Raw genomic sequence first — 19,506 nt, forward strand, 5'->3', positions numbered from 1 at the left:
GCTCTGTGGTGTAACATTGCCCTTTCTTATCTGAAAAGTTGATCCAGCTGTGGGCAAGGTTTCTGTCTCCATGTATTTGGCCACCCAAAATAAATATGGCATGATTTAACTCCTACTTATCTTCCAATACTGTATTTCAATATTGCGTTCAAATCATCCAATATGGAATGTACTTTGAAAATAATTCAATGTTTCACAAGTAAGTTTCCACTCTAACAATCATATCCTGAGATCTAAAGCCTCCTTTTCTCTTGGCAAGAAAAGCACTTTATAAACATTCATTAATCTCATCCTTATTTTGAAAATGTGAGAATTAGCACATGCAAATGTAGTTGCAAAAATCCACAAAGTAAACCAAAGGAAGAGTAAATCACATCTGCTCTCTGGACCATCTACTCCTCACACCTCAAGTTCCCAGCAGTTAATTATAAACTGAAGAACTAGACTGAAATAACCTATAAACCCGGTTTTTTGAAACACAGTACATTTCATAGAAATGTTGTCCAGCCTTCTCTATTCACTAGCACTGTTTGGAATTGGTAGAAGGAGACTCAGAGTCTCGGAAGAACACCAGCCAATTTAATTTTCAGTTCTTAATAAAGTGGCTGCTAACAGTAGCCTTAGATAGGGATACATGTTTTGAATGAAGAAGAATTTTGAAACATTTTAACCATCAGTTTAAAACACAGACTGATAATTCACTGGTTTCTATAAAACAATTTTGCCATTTAAAACTTTTTCAATAATTTTAACCTCCATTTGTTCCTGAGTTTGATCACTTTTGTCATGAGACCTGGAGGAAATTGTACCCTAGTTTTACTGGATACTGCCTGGATAACTAGGACATACTTATGTGACTTCCATCAGAGCATAAGTCACAAATTTTCACCTTTGGAATTGGGCTTGAACACACATCAGTGACAATTTTGCTTGTGAAGTCAGATAGCTTTTTTGGCTAGGAAAACCCACAAGAATCCTAAACCTGTTACTCTCTGTAAAGCTAGCTACATACTCTAAGGCATTCAAATCAAGACCAAATACGCTTGGAAAAGATGGCACCATATGCAGAACATCAGCATTTTGCTAAATCACTCTTTTTGCCAAATCATGTCCTTCTCTGGAGGACTGCCATCCAAACCTGGAGGATGCAAAAAGCAAAGGATTCGTGCTTTTTAAAGAAATGCAAAATGCTGTCAGATCATAAGATATATGAAAAAATACTGCCAGCTGCTCAATTTACTGAAACATTCTGAGAGTGTGTAGTGCAGTGTAGTCTGCAGATGAGAGGGCAGAAATTGGCTTAGGATCAGGAAATATCTTGTACTGGAACAATCAGCCAACATGCAAAAAAGAGCCTGAAAAAACGGTAGGATTAATTATGTAATATACATATGTTTCCCATAAACTTGACTTTCAAATTCAGAATAATTTACAATAATTAAAAGCATTCTCCAGCTCAGGTCAAGATATCAGAGTTGTTAAATACTGGTAACGACTAGTGCTTGATATATTTTCTTTGACCTTTTCTACTACTAGAATTTACTTTTTTTAAAATTTGTTTTTTTCTTTAGAAAAATGGAAAGACAAACAAGTCTTCAGGAGGAAAAAAAAAAGCCAGAGGGGGAAAAAATTCTGAGTTTTTCAAAATTCTAGACTATTTCTTTATATACCCACATCGCACCTATAATTTGATTGAATTTTAACATATTGTTGACTCCTGTTCTCCTAATTGCATGCAGCTATTGAATGAAAAGTGACAAAGAACGTGATTTATATATGACATAATAGAACAAGGTTTCATTCTGCTTCTGTTTGTGCTATTTGAAGGAATAAGCTTTTAGGGTGCCAAAATTATTGCTAGCCTTGTTAACTACTTTGGAAGCAAAATAGTTGACATAAGGATAGCCAAATCTGTTCTTTTATGAAAGTGTAATAAGACAGAAAATCATTTCATTGTCAGATAATGCTTCAGTTTATATGACACAATTAGATTTGCAATAAACTACAAACAGATTTGATAATGTCACTTACAACAATAATCCTGGAAGAAGCAATAGTGTAGCATTCAGCTCTCTGATGCTGATGAGCTGGAAGCAACCTGCCAGGGTACAGCTGATTACCCAATCCAGAGTTACACGTATGAAACCAAAACCAGACTTTGACAGGCTATAGATCATATTTTTTTAATTTGTCTCCCAGCTAAATAACAAGTTTAGCTCTAGTCTACATGCATTAATATTCCAAACGCTCAGCTCATTAGTCTAATCAAAGATGGGAAGACCACACAAATGTATGGATTGTTCAGCAACTCTGACCCCACTCATTCACACACATGTAATAGCCCTGCCATTCACTCATGCATAGAAATGATCACAAAAGCAAACAATGCCGTGCTCACTCATTCACTTAATTAGTTAGTCACTGTTTCACTCACTTGGTTGACTCAGTCCTTCATACTTTCAGCCTTAGAATCTCATCTCACTTTCCCAGTGAGTAATGCCAATTAAAATTCACTTAAGGCCCACATAGATTGAGAAAATCAGAATTACACCCTCGGTCTGACAGATACTAAACTTCATGAAGCAATCCCTCAATGTGACTTGGAGTATTTTAAGATCTAAGTAGAAATTTAGTGCAGCACAGGCCTAGCCTAGCCTTTTATTTTTCTCCTCTTTAGCTCTCTTGCTTTAAAAGCAAAAGACAGGTTTCTGCCCTCAGTATTATTTAAGCACTATTGAGAGCATAATCTGACTTTTAAAATGTAAATTATAGACAAGGTTTCAACACTTACGTAGTTGTCAGCCATCTATCCTCCCAGCATCAGTCTGTGTAGACACTCAGTTACTTAATAATTTTCTTGGCTAAGGTCCAGTTCCCTTAATTTCCCTTAATTTCTCTTAATTTTATGTTTCATACCCCTCATGAAGGCTTCAGAGAGGAGAGTGATATGTAACACTTTTAAAGTGTTAAACTAATGACCTTTTTTATTCTATGATTCAAGTTGGATACAAATTAAAATTGGCCATTCTTTCCATTACATATTTGACCAGCATATTCAGCTGACACCTAAAATGGAGTCTGACAATCTCATGACCAAGTCTTGCATCATTGCATGACAGAGTTTAAGTACAGGTCTGTCTCTATTTGTTCATACAAATAAATCACTACAATGATGATCCTTTCATAAAGCATGGTCATAAAGCATGAAAAGCTTATCATCTTTTGATTTCAGAAACAGATGATTCTCCCAGTAACAGCTTCCTCAGACCAGGAGCAGAGTATAGTTTTTTTACCATTTTGATCTTCAGAGACGTGTATATTAGAAAGAAATGCATATTTGGCAAAGAATAATTAGAAATAACTGGGAATACTTATACCTAGGAAGTGAACTCACTGACACAATGTCACAATAGTGAATGCCTCTGGGTAATCCCTTTCCTAAATTTGCATTGATTTGTGGATGTTTTTATTGAGGACTAAGACTAGAAAAGAAAAAGCCTGGGGTGCAAATGTGACATATTTTGTACTTTATACATCTCCATAAACTTTTTGTAAACATTTTATTTTATGACTTGCATTAGTTTGTTTAATGGGTGGATGAGTATCATTATCTTTTTACTTTCACTGTAAAGTCTTTACCATACATCTTCTTATACTGATTTTTGACAATATAACTTACCAGTCCTGGCTAGATTTAACAGTTTATCAAATCCACTTTCAAACTATGGGTATTCCTAGTCTTCTCCCATAACGGCATTCCATTCAGTTTAATCAAGTCTATGTTGATACCCATTGTTTTCATTTTTACACTTATGAATTTACTAACCTTGAATATGTCAGATCTCATGTGAACACACATAATACAATAGGAATTATTTCAAAACAGGCATGTAGGGTTGCCTTAAGTGGAAACACTTCCTGCTATTTTAGATGTCAGGATTATGTCATTCTAGGACAGAACAGGACAGGACAGTACCTTTACAAAGAAGCTGAAAGCAGACATAATGTAAATATCAAAGACAAAATGAAGAGGGGTAAATGATGCTAAAAACAGGCATATGAATGGCAAATTCACACAGAGATGGAAGGGTGGTTACACTTGGAGGTAATCCTTTGGAAATGAAATGATGAACAGGCATTTGCTTTTGCAAACAGTCTGACATCACTATATGTATGTTGCATGTGACTGCCAGAAGAAGTACCTTCTGCAGCCAAACATGAAGCTTTAATTCTAGTCAGTGAACTGTGTCCATCTGCTAGGGCAATTTAGCCACTGCCTCTGGAGAACTTTGATATATCAGAAACACAATATTCAAATAGAGCTCAGGCTTTTAATCTTGGATTTGGCCTGATGGGAAGCCATCATCCATCAACGCTTATTGAATACCCACTTGAACCTTTAAATTTGCAGCAAAATTATCCCCTGTGAGTGGCACACTCAGCAGTATCATACAGCTATGCTGCCAAAACCACCTGGAAATGGGGCCAGGGCTTTGCAATTGAGGTTGTCAGGCATATATCTTTGTGGCAATTTTGTGATATTATACCATTTAGACCTTTAAGTGGTTTGAATATAAGAGTAAATGCAGGTCAGGTAAGGAATAAAAAGAAAAGGAAAATGCAAGCAGAAAAGGAAGAGAAAGTATTTTTCTCACACAACTTAAGCAGCTTCTGTGACCACAAAATAATCAGACATAGAATTTCCTATAGATAGTCTTAAAGACAAGTTCATTTCCAGTTGAAGGCAGGGGAAGTTAATTAATTGCTTTCACAAATTGAAATGGATGATCACATGCAACAACCTTCATCCCTGTGTGTTAAAGAAAGCTAACGGGAAATCACTTACTTACTTGCTTCAGTTGTTGTATGAAAACAACACTGGTGCTTTCCTTTCAGCAACATTTCTCCTTAGAAAAAAGGATACTCTCCTGCATTTTATGTAGAACCATAGATTGTTTGCATCACTCTTCTTCCCACCTTTATTTGGCTTACACCCTAGTAAAATCTTGAACACAAGTATGACAGAGCTCAGGTGGACCAGCATAGTGAAAACACTTAAACCCAGTATAAAATACCTTTATCATGAGGCAAACACTCAGTGGAAGGTCAGGTAGCTTTCTATTACTTGGGGATGTGTGTGAGGTGTGTGTGTATGTGCAACTGATGTGTTTGCAGAGCCGGGAACCAGATGCATGTGTTACCATTCACAGCATCAGATGCAGGCAGCCCATAAATGGCACAGAAATCTGTGCATTTTCCTGTAACAGCATTGCATCACATCCTGGCTATGTTTAGCAATGTACTCCCTGTTACATCTTTTCTCCGTGCACGCAGTCTATTTAGTTGTCATTGTTAGACAATATGCCCACTCTTGCCACTGAACATGCTTGGCACCTAGACTGAGAACATCTCCTTTGGCTGGGTGAGTTTTCAGGTACCAGCTCTTGTGACAAATGCATCGAATGAATTGGCAGCCACTCTTTAGTTGCACAGCAGACAACAAGTCCACAGCATGAGTAACTCCTGATAGCAGGGACCCTTAGAGCATGGTGTGGTGCTTCTTTTGGGGGCACACCTTTGGGTCTGCTGTCCTTTCCAGCCCCCAGGCCCTGTGCCTTCAGCCCACAGCACTCTGCTTTTGAGTGTGGGGGAGGCCAGGAAGGATGGTGCAGGACCCTCAAGTACCATTCCTGAGATATGGCAGATCTGACAGACACTGTTGAATGTGTTATGTCTTGCAATGGCTCGTCTCCTCCACATTTAGCCTAATGAACACCATACCCAAAGTTACGTTGGCCTATTTTCTGATTATTAAATTCAATTCTGCAGAGAAGCATATGGCAAATGGGGAAAAAAAAGAGGTCAGAAAGGATGTGCAAAACAGTTTGTAAGACTGCATTTCTTTCAAAGAAATTGGTCCATAAGTACCAGTAAGATATTAATGTAAAACATTTTAAAACATAGCTGATCTCAGAATGGCTAGTTACAAAACATAATCATTAGTTGCTTGTTAAAAGTTAACACAAAATCCCTGCTTTTTTATAATAATGTTACAAGAGGCCAATACTTTAAAAAGGGTAAGGTACATGCTGATTTATGTGTAATCATTGCTGTGGATAAGAGATAAATGTTATTATGTCCCTAAACTAGGACATTAATATATGGATGGGACTTCTTGAATAAATAAGATATATTAAAAAAAAACCTCAAAACACAAAGAAACAAAGATCATACTCTAAACGTTCTGCTGGATGAAATATTACTTGCAGCGCTACCGGCTTTAATTGCAGCGGTAGGTGTAAGCAGGACAGGGTGTGCATCCTCCTTCCCTCCCCTCCAGAGAGCAAGGGAGTTGGAACACAAGCAGGCTGAATCTCTGCAGGCTGTGTGACTAATCCGTGGAGCCCACCAGCCCTCGCCACAGAGGAGACCCAGCCCAAAGCTGCACACAGCTTTGTTACGCTGCCATTCCGGAGCACAAAGGAAAGCGACGCTGCCATCAGCAAGTCACCAGCTTATCTACAAGAATTACAGAGGCAGCTATCGGCGTGTCTGCTCCGGGCTGCTGGCGCTGGGAGCAGCCTTGCTGTGCCTCTCCGGAACGAAACCGGATGGGCAAGGGGAAAACTGTCCAACATCTCTCGTTATTCCAGGCCAAGGTAGTTCCTAGACAGGTCTTGCTTGGTTCCCCCAGCCAGATGGATAAAATACCATATGATTCTGACTACCAGGAAATCTTAGGATAATAGTACATAAAGAACAACCTCTGCTTTGGAAATACCACCTTGTTTGAGACATTAAAAATATCTAAAAGGAACCACTTAATTGTGCTTTGTAGCAAAATTTTATTTGCACCTTCTTTATCCTGGACTCAAATGCCACTCTTTAAAGGGTGAAAAGAGGCACAGAAGTATCCCACCGTGGAAGCAATCATAGTTAGGGACATCCTCTGATGCTGTCAAACAATTATTTTTATGTCTAATTGATGCTGGTGATCTAGCACTGACAAATCCTTATTCTACTATTTTAGTCATACCTATAATATGAACATACATGTTACATTCATGTGTTGGGAACATGGAAAAAGCTCTTCTATAGTGCATTAGCTATAAAAAAAGGGCAAATGCTTTCAATAGTTCCAGAAGGATCTAAAACTGATACCTTTTTTTTTGAGCCTGATTTTATTTTGTTATCATGTAACACATATGTATTTCTTCAATGTTAGCCACTTTCCTCAAAAGCACTGTTCCACGCTGCCACCAGAATCCACTCCTTTCAGAAGGGCTCTTCAAAATACCAGATTTCGTAATTATTTCAAAAACTGTTGCACTAGTTTTGCCTAAAGATCCAATCTGAATGTCTGTGCATAACACAGATCCTTGTTCAAGTAGTTGTCCTTTAATCACAGAATACACACAGAAACAGAAAACCACTCAAGTGGTTTATTCTGTGAGAAGTCTGTATGGCACTTGTTGCAACATCAAACCCCTGTGTAGAGAATCAAACAGTTGCTAAAATTCTCTGGAATGTTTGAGACAGCCTGAACTATGGATCAGGAAATCAGCATCTCATGGAGTTTCTAGACAGGAGTTCATCTCTTTAAGACCCTAGAATAGAGCCTTGCAGGAGAAGTTGTTCTGCTACAGAGCAAAGGAGAAAGAGTAACTCAGTTCAAAACATGTAAAGTTTTCTTGAAAGCATCAGTTTCAGGTACAGCAGATGAATAATCTTCTGTGCAAGAGAGGAAAAGGATGTGATCAGTGCTGAGGTCTAGTTCACAGGGTAGGCTCTACAATGCAGATCTTTCCGACTTGTGGCTGAGTGTACCTGTTACATTAAGTTACCTTACCCGTATCTAGCAATTGTTACTTTTCTTGTTAACCAAAACCAGATCTCACGAAGTGCGACTTGAAGGATCAAAATAAATTACAAAACCTAAATTGTTAAGGGACTGGGTAGCCATTTTGGTGATGGCAGCCATCTTGGGGCAGAATAGATTCAAAATAGCTGAATTTTCAGAAATGACTAATATTTTTAAGATAATCTTCCCAACTGGCAGCCACTACACTAGATTTAGAGGAAGGTTACAGCTATCTACCACTATATGACATGCAACCATAACAGGAAATAATTTCTGCTGCATGTGTTTTGCTCATAACTCATGAAACCCCAGAGATTAAAAAAAATTAAAAAAAAAAAAAAAAAAAAAGAAAAGAAAAAGAGCTACTATTAGAAACCTCTTTTAAAGGCCATGAGGTAAATCAAGAGCATACAGTGTAGGAATGCCCACGCTTGAGATCTCACTCCAAGTTTAATACACAATGAAGTCTGGAAATTTTAAGTACTTACAGAAAGAGACTATAAAAACACACAAGCACATCGCCTTTAAGTAGAACACCACCGAGCCTCACTTGACACATAAGCCAACTGTATTATTTGGGAATGAAGGTGTATTTGTGATTTATTTCCCCCGCAAGAGACTTTTATCACTCAGGACCTCATTACAGTGGCCGCTGCTCATTTTTTGAGCTTTGACCCTGAAGAAGCACTTAGATATTCACGAGGAAGAAGGGAGCTGATATTTGGTGAGGAAGGATGATGGAAGCAAGGATGTGTCGATTGCCCCAGTGCACATCGGAAGTGGCACACGATGTGGGATGCATGGGAAAGGGATCTGGTCACAAGGGAGGGGCATGGTACCACTAGAAAACTTATCTTGGCAATTTCATTTTTCCCTGATGAAGAGAAGTAAAGGCTGGAGCCACCAGAGAGCAAGACGACAGCAGAGTAACGATGCACGAATCCTCAAGGTTTAAAGACAACCTCGGCAACAAGATTGATGAGCACGGCTCGTGGATTAGAAACGAGGGAAAACGATAGCAACCTTAGAGGCTGGAGACAGCACGTAGCGAGCAACAGGATGCGAGCCTGACGCGGAGCGAGCGCTTTGCTGCTGCCGCGATTAATGACATCCCCCCGCGACAGGGGGGATACCGCGCTGGATGCGGAGCAGCGAGGGAGAGGAAGCCGCCGGTGCGATGCACAAAAGGCGGGCTGGTGGCGGTAAAGTTTGGGCAAGCAAAGGTCAAGCACGCAGACGCGAGGCAGCAGCGCTGCGAAGTGACTCAGCCGGCCGAGACATCCGCCGGGGAGCGGCGGGGCTGCCCCGCGGGCGTGGGCTGTCCCCAGCCTCCGGGGCTGATACATCCTCGTTTTCCCTACGTGTCAGATCTGTGAGCCACGCTCGCAGATCGGACACTGCAAGCCCACGGCATGATTTGGCAATGAGGGCGCGTTTGTCATTTGTTTCCTCCGCGAGGGACTTTTAGCAGTCAGGACCCCTCACAGTGGCCGCTGCTCATTTCTGCCCCTGAAGATGCTCCGAGTTAGCCACAAGGAAGAGGGAAGGTGATATTTGGTAAGGAAGGAGGACCGGACTTGTGGAAGTAAGATACGGCGACGGCTGCTGCGCATCTCGGAAGCAGCACTCGATGCGGGACGCATCAGAAAGGGATGCGGTCGCAAGGGAAGGGCTAAATACCCGCTAGGAAAACTTATCCAGGCAATTTTATTTTTCCCTGCTGAAGATGGAGGAAGGCTGGAGTGACCTCCAGCAGCTGAGCTCCCGCACCGGGGGAGCGACGTGCGGAGCGGCGGCGGGGTCGGAGGGCCCGCTCGGGGCATTCCCGCCCCCCGGGACCGTTAGGGCCGTTACGCCTCTCCCGCTCTCGGACCGATTCAAACTCGGCAGCGGCGCCGAGCGGGAGCGCGGCCCCTCCCGGTGCCCGCCAATCCTCTCGCCTGCCTCCCTCCCCTTTCCCCTCCCTCTCCCCCCCATCTCCACGTGAGGCGGCCGGAGAGTTTCAAGCCTCCCCGGCGCGGCGCAGCCCCGGGCCCGGCCCCGCCGCGCGGCGCGGGGGGGGCGGGCGCGCGGGGGGCGGGGGGCGGCGGGAGCGGGGGGAGCGCGAGCCTCCCGTCCCCCCGCGCGGGCAGCGCGAGAACAAAGAGTTCTCCCCACCCCTCCCTGCCCCCCCCGCACGTGGGGAGCTAGGCCGCGCCCTTCGCCCCGCCCCCCACCGCGCCCGATTGGCCCGGCGGGGCCCCGGCCGCGTCCGTCCGTCCAATGGGGGCGGCGCTCGGCGCTCGCCAATGAGCGCGATGGCGATTGGGCCGGCGTGTTTGGCGCTCGGTCCGGGAGGGTGAATCCGGCAGCCGGAGGCGGAGGGAGGCAGAGCGGGAGCGCCGAGCGGAGCTGGCGGCGGCACCGGCGGGAGCGGCGGCGGCGCGGAGCCGGGGCGGCGGGGGGGCCGGTGAGTGAGCGGGCGAGCGAGCGACACCTCGCGGGCTTGAGGCGGCTGCGGCGCCGGGAGCGGCTATTTATACCCGGGTCCTTTGTCATGGGGGAGGGGAGGAGGGGAGGGGGCGGCAGGGAGGGAAGGAGAGGAGGATGGGGGCGGCGGCGGCGGCTCCGGCTCCTGAGGAGCAGCCGCCCCCCGCGTTCCCTTCCCGCGGGGCGCCGGCGGGCAGACACGCGCGCTCCCGGCCGGTGACAGCTGGAGGGGGGAGACATGGAGTCTGGAGTGCCCTTTGTCTAAGTTGGCTCCGTCCAGCCCGGCCGGCGGCTCCGATCCCCGCCCGGCGCGGCGCAGACCCGGGTTGGGGGCGAGCTCGCCGTCGCTCCTCCGACGGGCGGTGGGCGGCGGGCGGGTGGCGAGAGGAGAACGGGGGGCAGACCCGGCGGTTCCCTTCCCCTCCTCTCCGCTCCAGCCGGCGGCACGCGGCGGCGGCTCCGGCGCGGGCAGAGGGAGGTGTGTGTGTGGTGTGTGTGTATGTGAGTGAGTGAGTGAGTGTGTGTATGTATGTGTGAGCGAGCCCGGCGCACGCCGGGCAGGGGAAATCCGTGTGCCCGCCGTGGGCAGCACGGCACGCAGCTCGTCCCTCTCCTCCCGGGAGGCTGGGACAGGTCCGCCCGGGCTCCCGGAAGCCGGAGCGAGCCGGGCGGGGAGGCTGAGCGCGCCCCGGGCCGTCCGCCCGCACCCGCGGGACGGCGGGGCTGGGCTGGGGGCTCCCGCCCCGGCTTTGAGGCGCTCCAGGCTCAGGAAGGGAGCACAGGAGGGGCCAGGGGGAACTCAGTCTGTCGGCCGCTTCGGCGAACTTCCTAATCGTGGAGGACACCGTGCGATCCCGATCTTCCAGAGCGCCCCAAGAAAGTTAACAGATTGCTGAAAATTCTGGGGTTTTGTGTCTAATGTCGCCAAGCACGGCGATACGAAACGCTGTTTAAAGCTAGGGTGTCTGGGGAGGTGCGAAGGAGGGTACTCGGCTGAGCCGTCCGTGAGCAACAAACGTGTGGTTGGATAAAGAAATAGGTGCGTTGTGGCATCACGCACATTTATTTATTACCAGGTCTTTGTGGTGATTCCAAGATTGTTATTCATACACGAAAGAAAAGCAGTGCGTGCACAGATGTGCGGCAGGAATGGGATAACAAACTTGTACATTACCCGGGATACTTACTTCTAACTTACAAAGCACCACACTGATTTTAAGAGAAAAAGTTTTTTGCATTTTTAAAGCTGGAAGTTCAGATTCTTGTTCTCCCTGATGAGAAGCATTTAACAGTTTGGAGACCGTAATTTAATTCTAGCAGGATAGGTTTGTCTTTGCTTGTTTAGCAACTCCAGTTTCAGCTATTGTGAGTTTGGTTCTTACTAATACAGATTTCAATGAAGAGTTTTTACCAGCACATTTAGTGTAATCTTCACATCTAAGTGAGGGTTTTTCTCATAGGTAGGTTAATATTTTTTTTTTAGGGGTTGGCACATTCAGATTCTTTATGCAATTTATAAAAAATTAAAGGTAATTCTTTGTTTGTCCCCAGTGTCTATATCAAATTGAGAGTCCGGGGAATGTTTATTTGTGGTAACAATAAAGCATCTGCAGAAGGGTGAGTATTACTTCTACATAGTGTACTATAACTAGTCTCACTAGTTATTATTAAAATTTGAATATTTGAAAGCCACAAAGTCTTTCAGAAAACACGCTTCCAGTATTTTAGGAGATGTGACTCAAAAATTTTCTGTGATGTGTTGAATGTTTTTAAGAGCTAGTACTTCATGAAGTACTGGATAAAAACAACACATTTCTTGTTCTGGAGTTTCCTTTACAAGAAAAAAAAAAAAAGGAAAAATATTTTTTTCCTTCCTCTGCCTCCATGAGAAATGAAAGTAACAATTAAAGTTAAACAACCTGTGCAGAAGTCTGTGACAGTATAATGTTCCATGAGATGCCAACTGCTATTTTCGTCTGGAGCTTTGGAAGGATTCAAGACTTTAATTTAGGAGAAAAATTGGGAAAAACTTTAGTGTTCTTTCAGAGATTTTTTTAATATGTAATTTCACCTTGGAAAGTGGCAGACACTGGAAATCTGCACCTTCAAAAAGTCATAAAATGTCACCACTCTGTTTAAAACGAGCTAAAGTGATGGTGTGTAAACTTAGGCCAGAGACTTGAAATTCAAGCTCAACTTTTTCCCCCCCTGCTGTGTTTTTTTCCTTTCTTGCTGAAATTGCCAACAAGCTGAAATATGGTGATTTCTTTGAAGACATGCTTTCAAAACGGTTTTTGTTTTTTTCTGTAACATTGCAACCTTCGTAGTTGAAATGTAAATATTCCTGTGCTACTTCTTACCTGCAAAGAAACTTTGGCTTAGGGAGAAGGGAATTTTTGTAGTGCATTATTGAATGCATGAGCTGTATTAGATATAGAGTGCAAGCCCCTTTCTGTAAAGCAGCTTATGTCAGAATAAGCTACATCTAGAATCCAGTGCAGGCCAACAGTGCTCTCAGGAAAGTTAGTGCACTCTAAAATTCCTCTTGCAGTTAATCAAAAGAAGTGTTCTGTCACCATTCACGAGACAGTTCAGCTTCCTTAGCTGTATAGATCGTGGATGCGTTTTAATAAATTCACAGCTGTAATGTTAAAACTGAAAAAAAATTTTAGATGACGGTTCTATATTCATGTGATTGAACAGTGAGAGTTATTTTTTAAAAATTGCTGCAATGCTGACAGAAGGCACATTTAATAAATTTCTGCTTTACGTTGTGCTTGAGCAAAAGTGTTGTGGAAAACCTTTAATGTTGGCTGTAATCTGGAAGTTCCATAATTCTACTCTTCGTACTTAGGGATGGATTTTATCTGACTTAAGAAAAAGTATCTGTGAAACTTTAGGGGGAATAATATTTTCCACAGCAGAGATGCTGGAAATCTCAGGAACAGAACCTTGTCTTTGCTAAGCAAGGAAGTTCACTGTAATATAGTAATAAAAAATAAAGTAATTTTGACAGTATTACCTATCCATGCAAAATTCACTGTAACAAATTTTTTAAAGAGTGAAGGAAATGGGCTGCATACGGTAAATACAATTCTTAATGATTTGATGGAGGTGTTTGCATTACACTTGTATTAACCAACATGACCACTGTTAACAGAAGCTATAGGACAGTAACTGGAGGTTTATTTTAATGTTGAAGCTGCTTCCAACCTTCTGTTCCTTCTGTCATCGAGGTCCACGGAGAGCTGTGCTGGGCCCGTTGAAGTGGTGTCTGATTGAAGACAGCATCTGTAAATGTATCTATCTATAAATGTATCTACACATTTAACACCTAAGTGTATGACTTGTACAACTGTTCTGGAGTGGCCAAGTCATTCTTTAAATGGATGAATTACTCCTGCACTAATATAGTTGAAGGAATACTTTTAGTTAAAGTAGCTATCTCTTTGAGGATAGTGAGGCAAGCTAAAATCTTGTATAAAATGTACCTAAATCAGCAAAATCTTGTATAATTTGTATGCAGAAGAGATAGGGGTGCTTCACAGTGGGATGGTGACAACACTTGTTACAAGTTAGTCAAATGCTCAGGTTTGTTTTTTAGCTCTGAGCATATGCACAGGGGTTTTGTTGGGCTAAAGACTAAAAGGAAAACAATGTATGGAATTACTAAGTAGGTATCCTATCTGTTCTTACAGAGATCAGTTAAAAACTTAGGGATGTTGCTGTGTAGGTCTATTTATGGATAAGGTGAAACTAACAATAAAATCTACTGAGGGACAGTTCTATTGAGCTGCAAGCAAGAAACAGGGAAGTTTTCTAAAACAGGCTGCTTTCTGTAACTGATAGTAGTAGGCAGTTTGACTGTCACAGTCTTTTTCTAATTGTACACCTAGATTTCCACTAGGATGGGTCAGACTGTGGACTTGGTTCTGAATTAAGGGGTAAAGTAACACTATTAAACTTGGCAACTATTAAGAAGAGTGAAAGATATAATTTGCATATAAAATTGACAAACTTCTCTTAAAAATACTGAAAAAGAAAGGAATTTTTAAGTATATAATGAATGATTTAGCCACAGGTTTGTAAATTGATTGTAATTTTTAAATATTAGGAGAGAAGAGGGAGTCTATTGATGTAACTGCTGTGTCTAGAAGAAAATATAAACAAATAAGAGTCACCCCCAAATTAGTGTGGATCACGGTCTTATTTAAGAAAGCTTTTGGCTACCTGGCTGAAGCTTGGACATTGGAGTTTTCATTTATTGTGCCTCTGCTCTGTTAGTAAAAACTGCTTTTGACTTGGAATGATTTATAATGCATTCTCTGCTTTCTATCTAGTGGTAAAATCAGTAGTACTCTTAAGGTAAGAAGGCCATTTGGACATTTAGATACTGCACGTGATCTGAATGCTGTGGATAAAAATAACAGTGTAATGATGTGAGTGGATCAGCACAGTGTTGTCATTTGCTTGAAAATGGGATGTAGCACTTCCAAAGCTTCTAATTAGGATATATATACAATTTCATTAGCAAATGAGGTAAAACTGCTGTCTTACTGTGTGCAAATAAAGACTTCCTTGCTATACAATTATAGAATACTCCAGAATTTGCTATTAGTTTTCATTTTTTGTATATGCATATGGTGCCTGCTTGAATAACATTGTATGTGTAATTATGCAAGCAAAGTAGTACAAATTGTGGTTCACATCCTATGTTTTTTTAGATATGAACTGAAAATAAATCTTTACAGGAGGATATGATTTCTTTATATTTTTAAGTTGTTTTTTTTATCTAGAACCCGGCCTATTTCCCTTGTCAGTGTTTTGTAGTATCTGGCTCCTTTCCATTCTGCCTTTTACATGGTTAGTTCAGTTTTTCCTGCTATGCGTTCTCTATTCACAGCCTGCATGTTTGGTTTAAATCCCAAAGCCATCAGATGTAATTTAAAGAAACAAAGTATTTGAAAGGAAGGAAACTCAAATCTTATAACTCATACATAATTTTAATTTTTTTTAATGTGTGCTGGTTTCCTTTCCATGTTCCTTAGCATGAGTGGATCTGGCAAGCTTTATATTTTTGGTGTGTAGTCTGATTTCGTTTTTACTAATAAGATAAAAAATTCTAGAGCTGGAATGAATTTTTCTGCTTCTGTAAGAAGTTGTATGGATGTGTGTTATAGATACTTGATTTACTTGTGTAACTGTGCCCAGGCAAATGCATTACAGTTGTTATTATTGTCTCTTTTTTAGTGTTACAGTATATAACCAGGTCGGTATAAATTCTGTCCTTTGTGATAACTTCTTTCTGTTATATGTCCAGTAGTCTGTGGCATGTTTCTAGGGAGTATTTATTACCAATGTGTTTAGTGCAAAGCTAAATCCGGTAATTATTAGAAGATGAGATCGACATATGTTGTTTTATTCTTAACATAGTTTAACCATTCCTGGTGTTCAGTACATGGTTACTTTGAAACTGGGAGACATAAGGTCCCAAGACCTTATTTGAATTTGCAGTTCTCTTCCACAGCCTAAGGAAGATGTTTTCTTTTCATTGAAGGGTGGTGGAGTTTTTTGGGGTTGCCTGTTGGTTGTTTTGTTTTGTTTTGTCTTTTTCTTTGTCTTTTTATCAAGATAAACTGTTTCTAATTAGTTTTCTGTATTATATCAAGCTTCTGGAAAAGTAGTGTCTGTGGTTTTTTTTCCTTTTCAAGCAGCACCTAATAAAATGTGCAGGTGGATTCATTGCTGTATACCTTACAGAATAAGGATGGCATACATTAGACCCAGTTATTTTGTGTTTAAATGATCATTTTTAAAAATAACTCTTATGGTTACTTTCATCATTTGAGGCCCATTTTAGAATTACTCAGGCAAATGGCAAATACCAGTTCAGCTTCAACTTTGCCAGACTGCTCTACTGTAAATTCTGCATACATGGAGGTATAATGTCTTTCAAAGTTTAGGCTATTTGCCTAAGCAGGGAAAGAGTATGGAAGAACTATTAAACCTGAAGGATTGTGCATCAGGGTTTTTTCTGTGTGAAGTGTATGTTGCTTTTGCAAGTATGGGTTGAACAGAAGAACCTGTGGCTATTTTAGCTTTTAGAGTATAAAAGGTGTGTCCACAAAACAAGTTCAGGTGGAATAGTTTGTGCTCTTCAAATTCATATCATAAATTATTTTTCCTGTGGAGACATGTCTTAAGTATTCCCAGCAAGTGTTACTTTTTCTGCCAGATTTATCCAGGATATCAAAAAGCTAAATTTTTAAGAGATGGAGGTGTTAGGCAACAGAGGTTAATTGGAATGTGTGTGGGAGTCATCTAACTCCTCTAGGTGTCTGTGAATGAGTGTGAAGAGGGAAATTCTGGAGGTACGCATTTGAGCAACTCAAAGGTGAAGCTCAAGTTTTATGCATAAAACCCTGTGTTCTCCTAACAAATAACCAGGCTTGGTTTGCTGTGAGGAACGTGGGATGGTTTTAATTGTGACTCGTAAAAAGTATGATCAAATTCGGGCTTGAAACTTATTGTTGCTGTGGTGCTGCTTGGAGTTTTAAATGTTTTATTTGTTTTTTGAGCCAAATAATCTTACTCATCCATGCAAATGTTAGAAGTATTTATAGATGCAGATATCTAAGTGAAAAGCAAATGGTTGCATTACCTGCTGCATGTTGCCCTAAGTGAAGTGTGATGTCAGTCAGTTTCAGTTACTGCCAATTTGGTTTAGTCTTTAATATAAAATATTTGGTTACGATCTCCCTGTTTGCTCTTTCCCCTCCCCCCACCCAAGTGGACAAGTACTTAAACTTCTTATTTTTATTTCCAAACCGGTATTTTTCTAAAAGTATCAAATGTTGAAATGTGCTGGAAGAAAGTGGTAATGTGGGGAATTCAGAAGTTTTTTTCTTTTAAATGGGTTACTCCTACTCCTTAAATGGTATTCAATAATGATTTTGTGTCTGTTTTTGTTTCTCTAAATCCTGAAGTGGGGACACTGGAAGATTTTTTTTTGAAGGGAAGAATAGCTTTGAAAGTTGCAGGCTTGCTTATACAGATAAATCCGTACTGGAGTGTCCTATCTTTTTCTTTTAAGGACTGTCTGAAAACAAATTATGTTGAGTTACTTTTTGTGTTCTACTGTTGTATTTCTTTAAGGAAATGTATTGAAAAACTAATTATTTGTATTGAAATCTTGTTTTCTTATAAACAGACATAACATTTTTGTTTTTCTCTACTGAAGTGAATGAAACTGAGAAGCATCCATACCAGTGTTTCTTGATGAGTAAATGTTCTAAATGAAGAACTCCCACAAAATGGGATAATGTCAAGATAAATTCAAAGGCAGTGTGGTATTAGGAAAAAAGAAGTCATCAAACTGATGCCCTCCTTCTTTGTCTCATAGAAAATCTGAAATAAGCTTGATTTCTAGAACAGTGCTGTTGTGGGATCTTGCTCAGGTACTTATTGTTTAATCAACTTACAACTAGTTACGAAAACTTTTAAAATGATTAGGGGGTTTTGTCATGACCTGATGAGTTCTTGTGGGCTTTCTTAATGATGATTTAATTTCTGAAGCAGATTGTTTACAAATATTTTAGATGTTAAGGAACAGAAATTTGTTATTTTCTGAAATGCTTCTGGAAGGTCAAGAGTTACTTATAAACTCTGAGCTGCAAAATTTTTAACATGCTGGCAGATAGAGTAAGGGGTGTTGAATACTGGCAGTTGCTTTGCTTTGCTAGTTTTCTAATGCAGAAAAATAGAAGATTCTCATTTAAAAAGAGCAAGAAGATAAATTAAAATTTCTCATGTTTTTCCAGGAAGCAAAAGGGAGTGAAAAACCATTTCTTTCTATTTAATATCCAAGAGCTTCTTGACTCCTCATTCTTTCCTTTCTTTCTTCCTTGTCCGTGGGAGTTTTTAATATCTGCCTGGTCAGTATATAATAGTGGTAGAAACTCCTGAGAAGGATTTTAATGCAACATAGTGTTAAACTATGTATGTGAATGAGCTGTTAGGGGAGAAAGTAAGAAATAAATTGCTGTAGGAGGCAAACTAATATTTATAATTAAAAAAAAAAAAAAATCAGATGGTAAGCATGATTGAAGAAAACATGAGTTCTGTGAGCCCTTGAGCTGACATGTTTCCTCCTGTCTTGTGTGTCGGTAAAACTGAACTGCTCTGGCTTGCTAAGTGAGGAGAGCATTTGAAAAAATAAGTGGTATGAACTGAGCACATCCAGAAACTGATCTGCAGATGTAGGCATTTAATACTGTCACAAGGAGCTGAAAATTAGAATGCTAAGGCCATGGGTCAGTATCTTTAGGTGAGGCCAGAACGACTGGATGCTCACTTTCTTCAGTCAAAAGCAGCAAGATATTTTCAGCTAGAGAACTTCCTTGCTCCTGTCAATGGATGCAAAAATGCTCCTGCTGTCAGGAGGGCAATGGTAGCACAGGTGCAAGTAAAAGGGCTTCTTTTTGTAGCAATGCCTTTGTAAAGTAGGGGTGATGCTTGAAAGTCAAGGCTGGCAGTTTTTGTCTGATATGTTTGGGCAGTAATGAGGAACTGTGTTTGGAGAGATTACTTCGACTGTTAAAAACAGACTGGAAATGGTAATTGATGAAGGAAAGTAAGTGTTGTGATCAACGCAAGCCTAAGTCAGTGGTTAAATATGCAGAGGGGAAACAGGTGCTCCTACCAGTTGCTACCAAATCTGGACTGAAGGTTGGAATTCCTAACATCTAAGATAGGAGCATTCCCTAGCAACATCTAGGCATACAGTGCGGGATTGTAGCTGCTGTAAAATACTGTATGTAATTATGTTACATACTGGAGCAGAGAGCAGTGACAGTGAGTCTTTGGAATGGTGGTTGGCTGCAATGGTATTGCTTGGATAGGGGCTGCTCTCTGTGGACACATTAGTGTCTGTAGCCCTAAGTGGTGTTTCTCCCTAGTAATTTTATTTTTAGTGACTTCCCCAATCTCTAAGTTTGTTATTTTTTTACAGAATATATGTGAATGCTGAAGCTTTTCATAATGCCAGAGCACTTGTAGTCCTTCATGAAACTGTTGCAGAACATATATGTAACTCAGTGGACAGTAAACTGTCACATTTTGTTTATGTTTGCCATTTTCATCAGAAGTTCCTGTAGAGTATGTATGCAGAAGGGTTC

The 19,506-nt window shown here is 41.3% G+C and overlaps 1 protein-coding gene across 7 annotated transcripts in view; it reads left to right on the plus strand.

Annotated features, from left to right (window-relative positions):
* Nucleotides 1-9,299: 9,299 nt before the first annotated feature.
* EZH2 (enhancer of zeste 2 polycomb repressive complex 2 subunit) overlaps nt 9,300-19,506 on the plus strand; it is a 50,837-nt gene continuing 40,630 nt past the window's right edge. For 2 of the 7 annotated variants that reach the window (XM_058832694.1, XM_058832696.1), the window contains exons 1-2: nt 10,142-10,310; nt 11,882-11,947. In XM_058832694.1, the coding sequence (XP_058688677.1) occupies nt 11,910-11,947 (38 nt within the window). In that variant the 5' untranslated portion in view covers nt 10,142-10,310; nt 11,882-11,909. Of the gene's footprint in view, nt 9,419-10,141; nt 10,311-11,881; nt 11,948-19,506 lie in introns of those variants that run through there. The other 5 variants (XM_058832693.1, XM_058832697.1, XM_058832695.1 and 2 more) reach the window with 4 other exon arrangements.

This window comes from Poecile atricapillus, chromosome 2 (genome assembly GCF_030490865.1).
Source record: "Poecile atricapillus isolate bPoeAtr1 chromosome 2, bPoeAtr1.hap1, whole genome shotgun sequence".
In the NCBI taxonomy this organism is placed as follows: Eukaryota; Metazoa; Chordata; class Aves; order Passeriformes; family Paridae; genus Poecile; species Poecile atricapillus.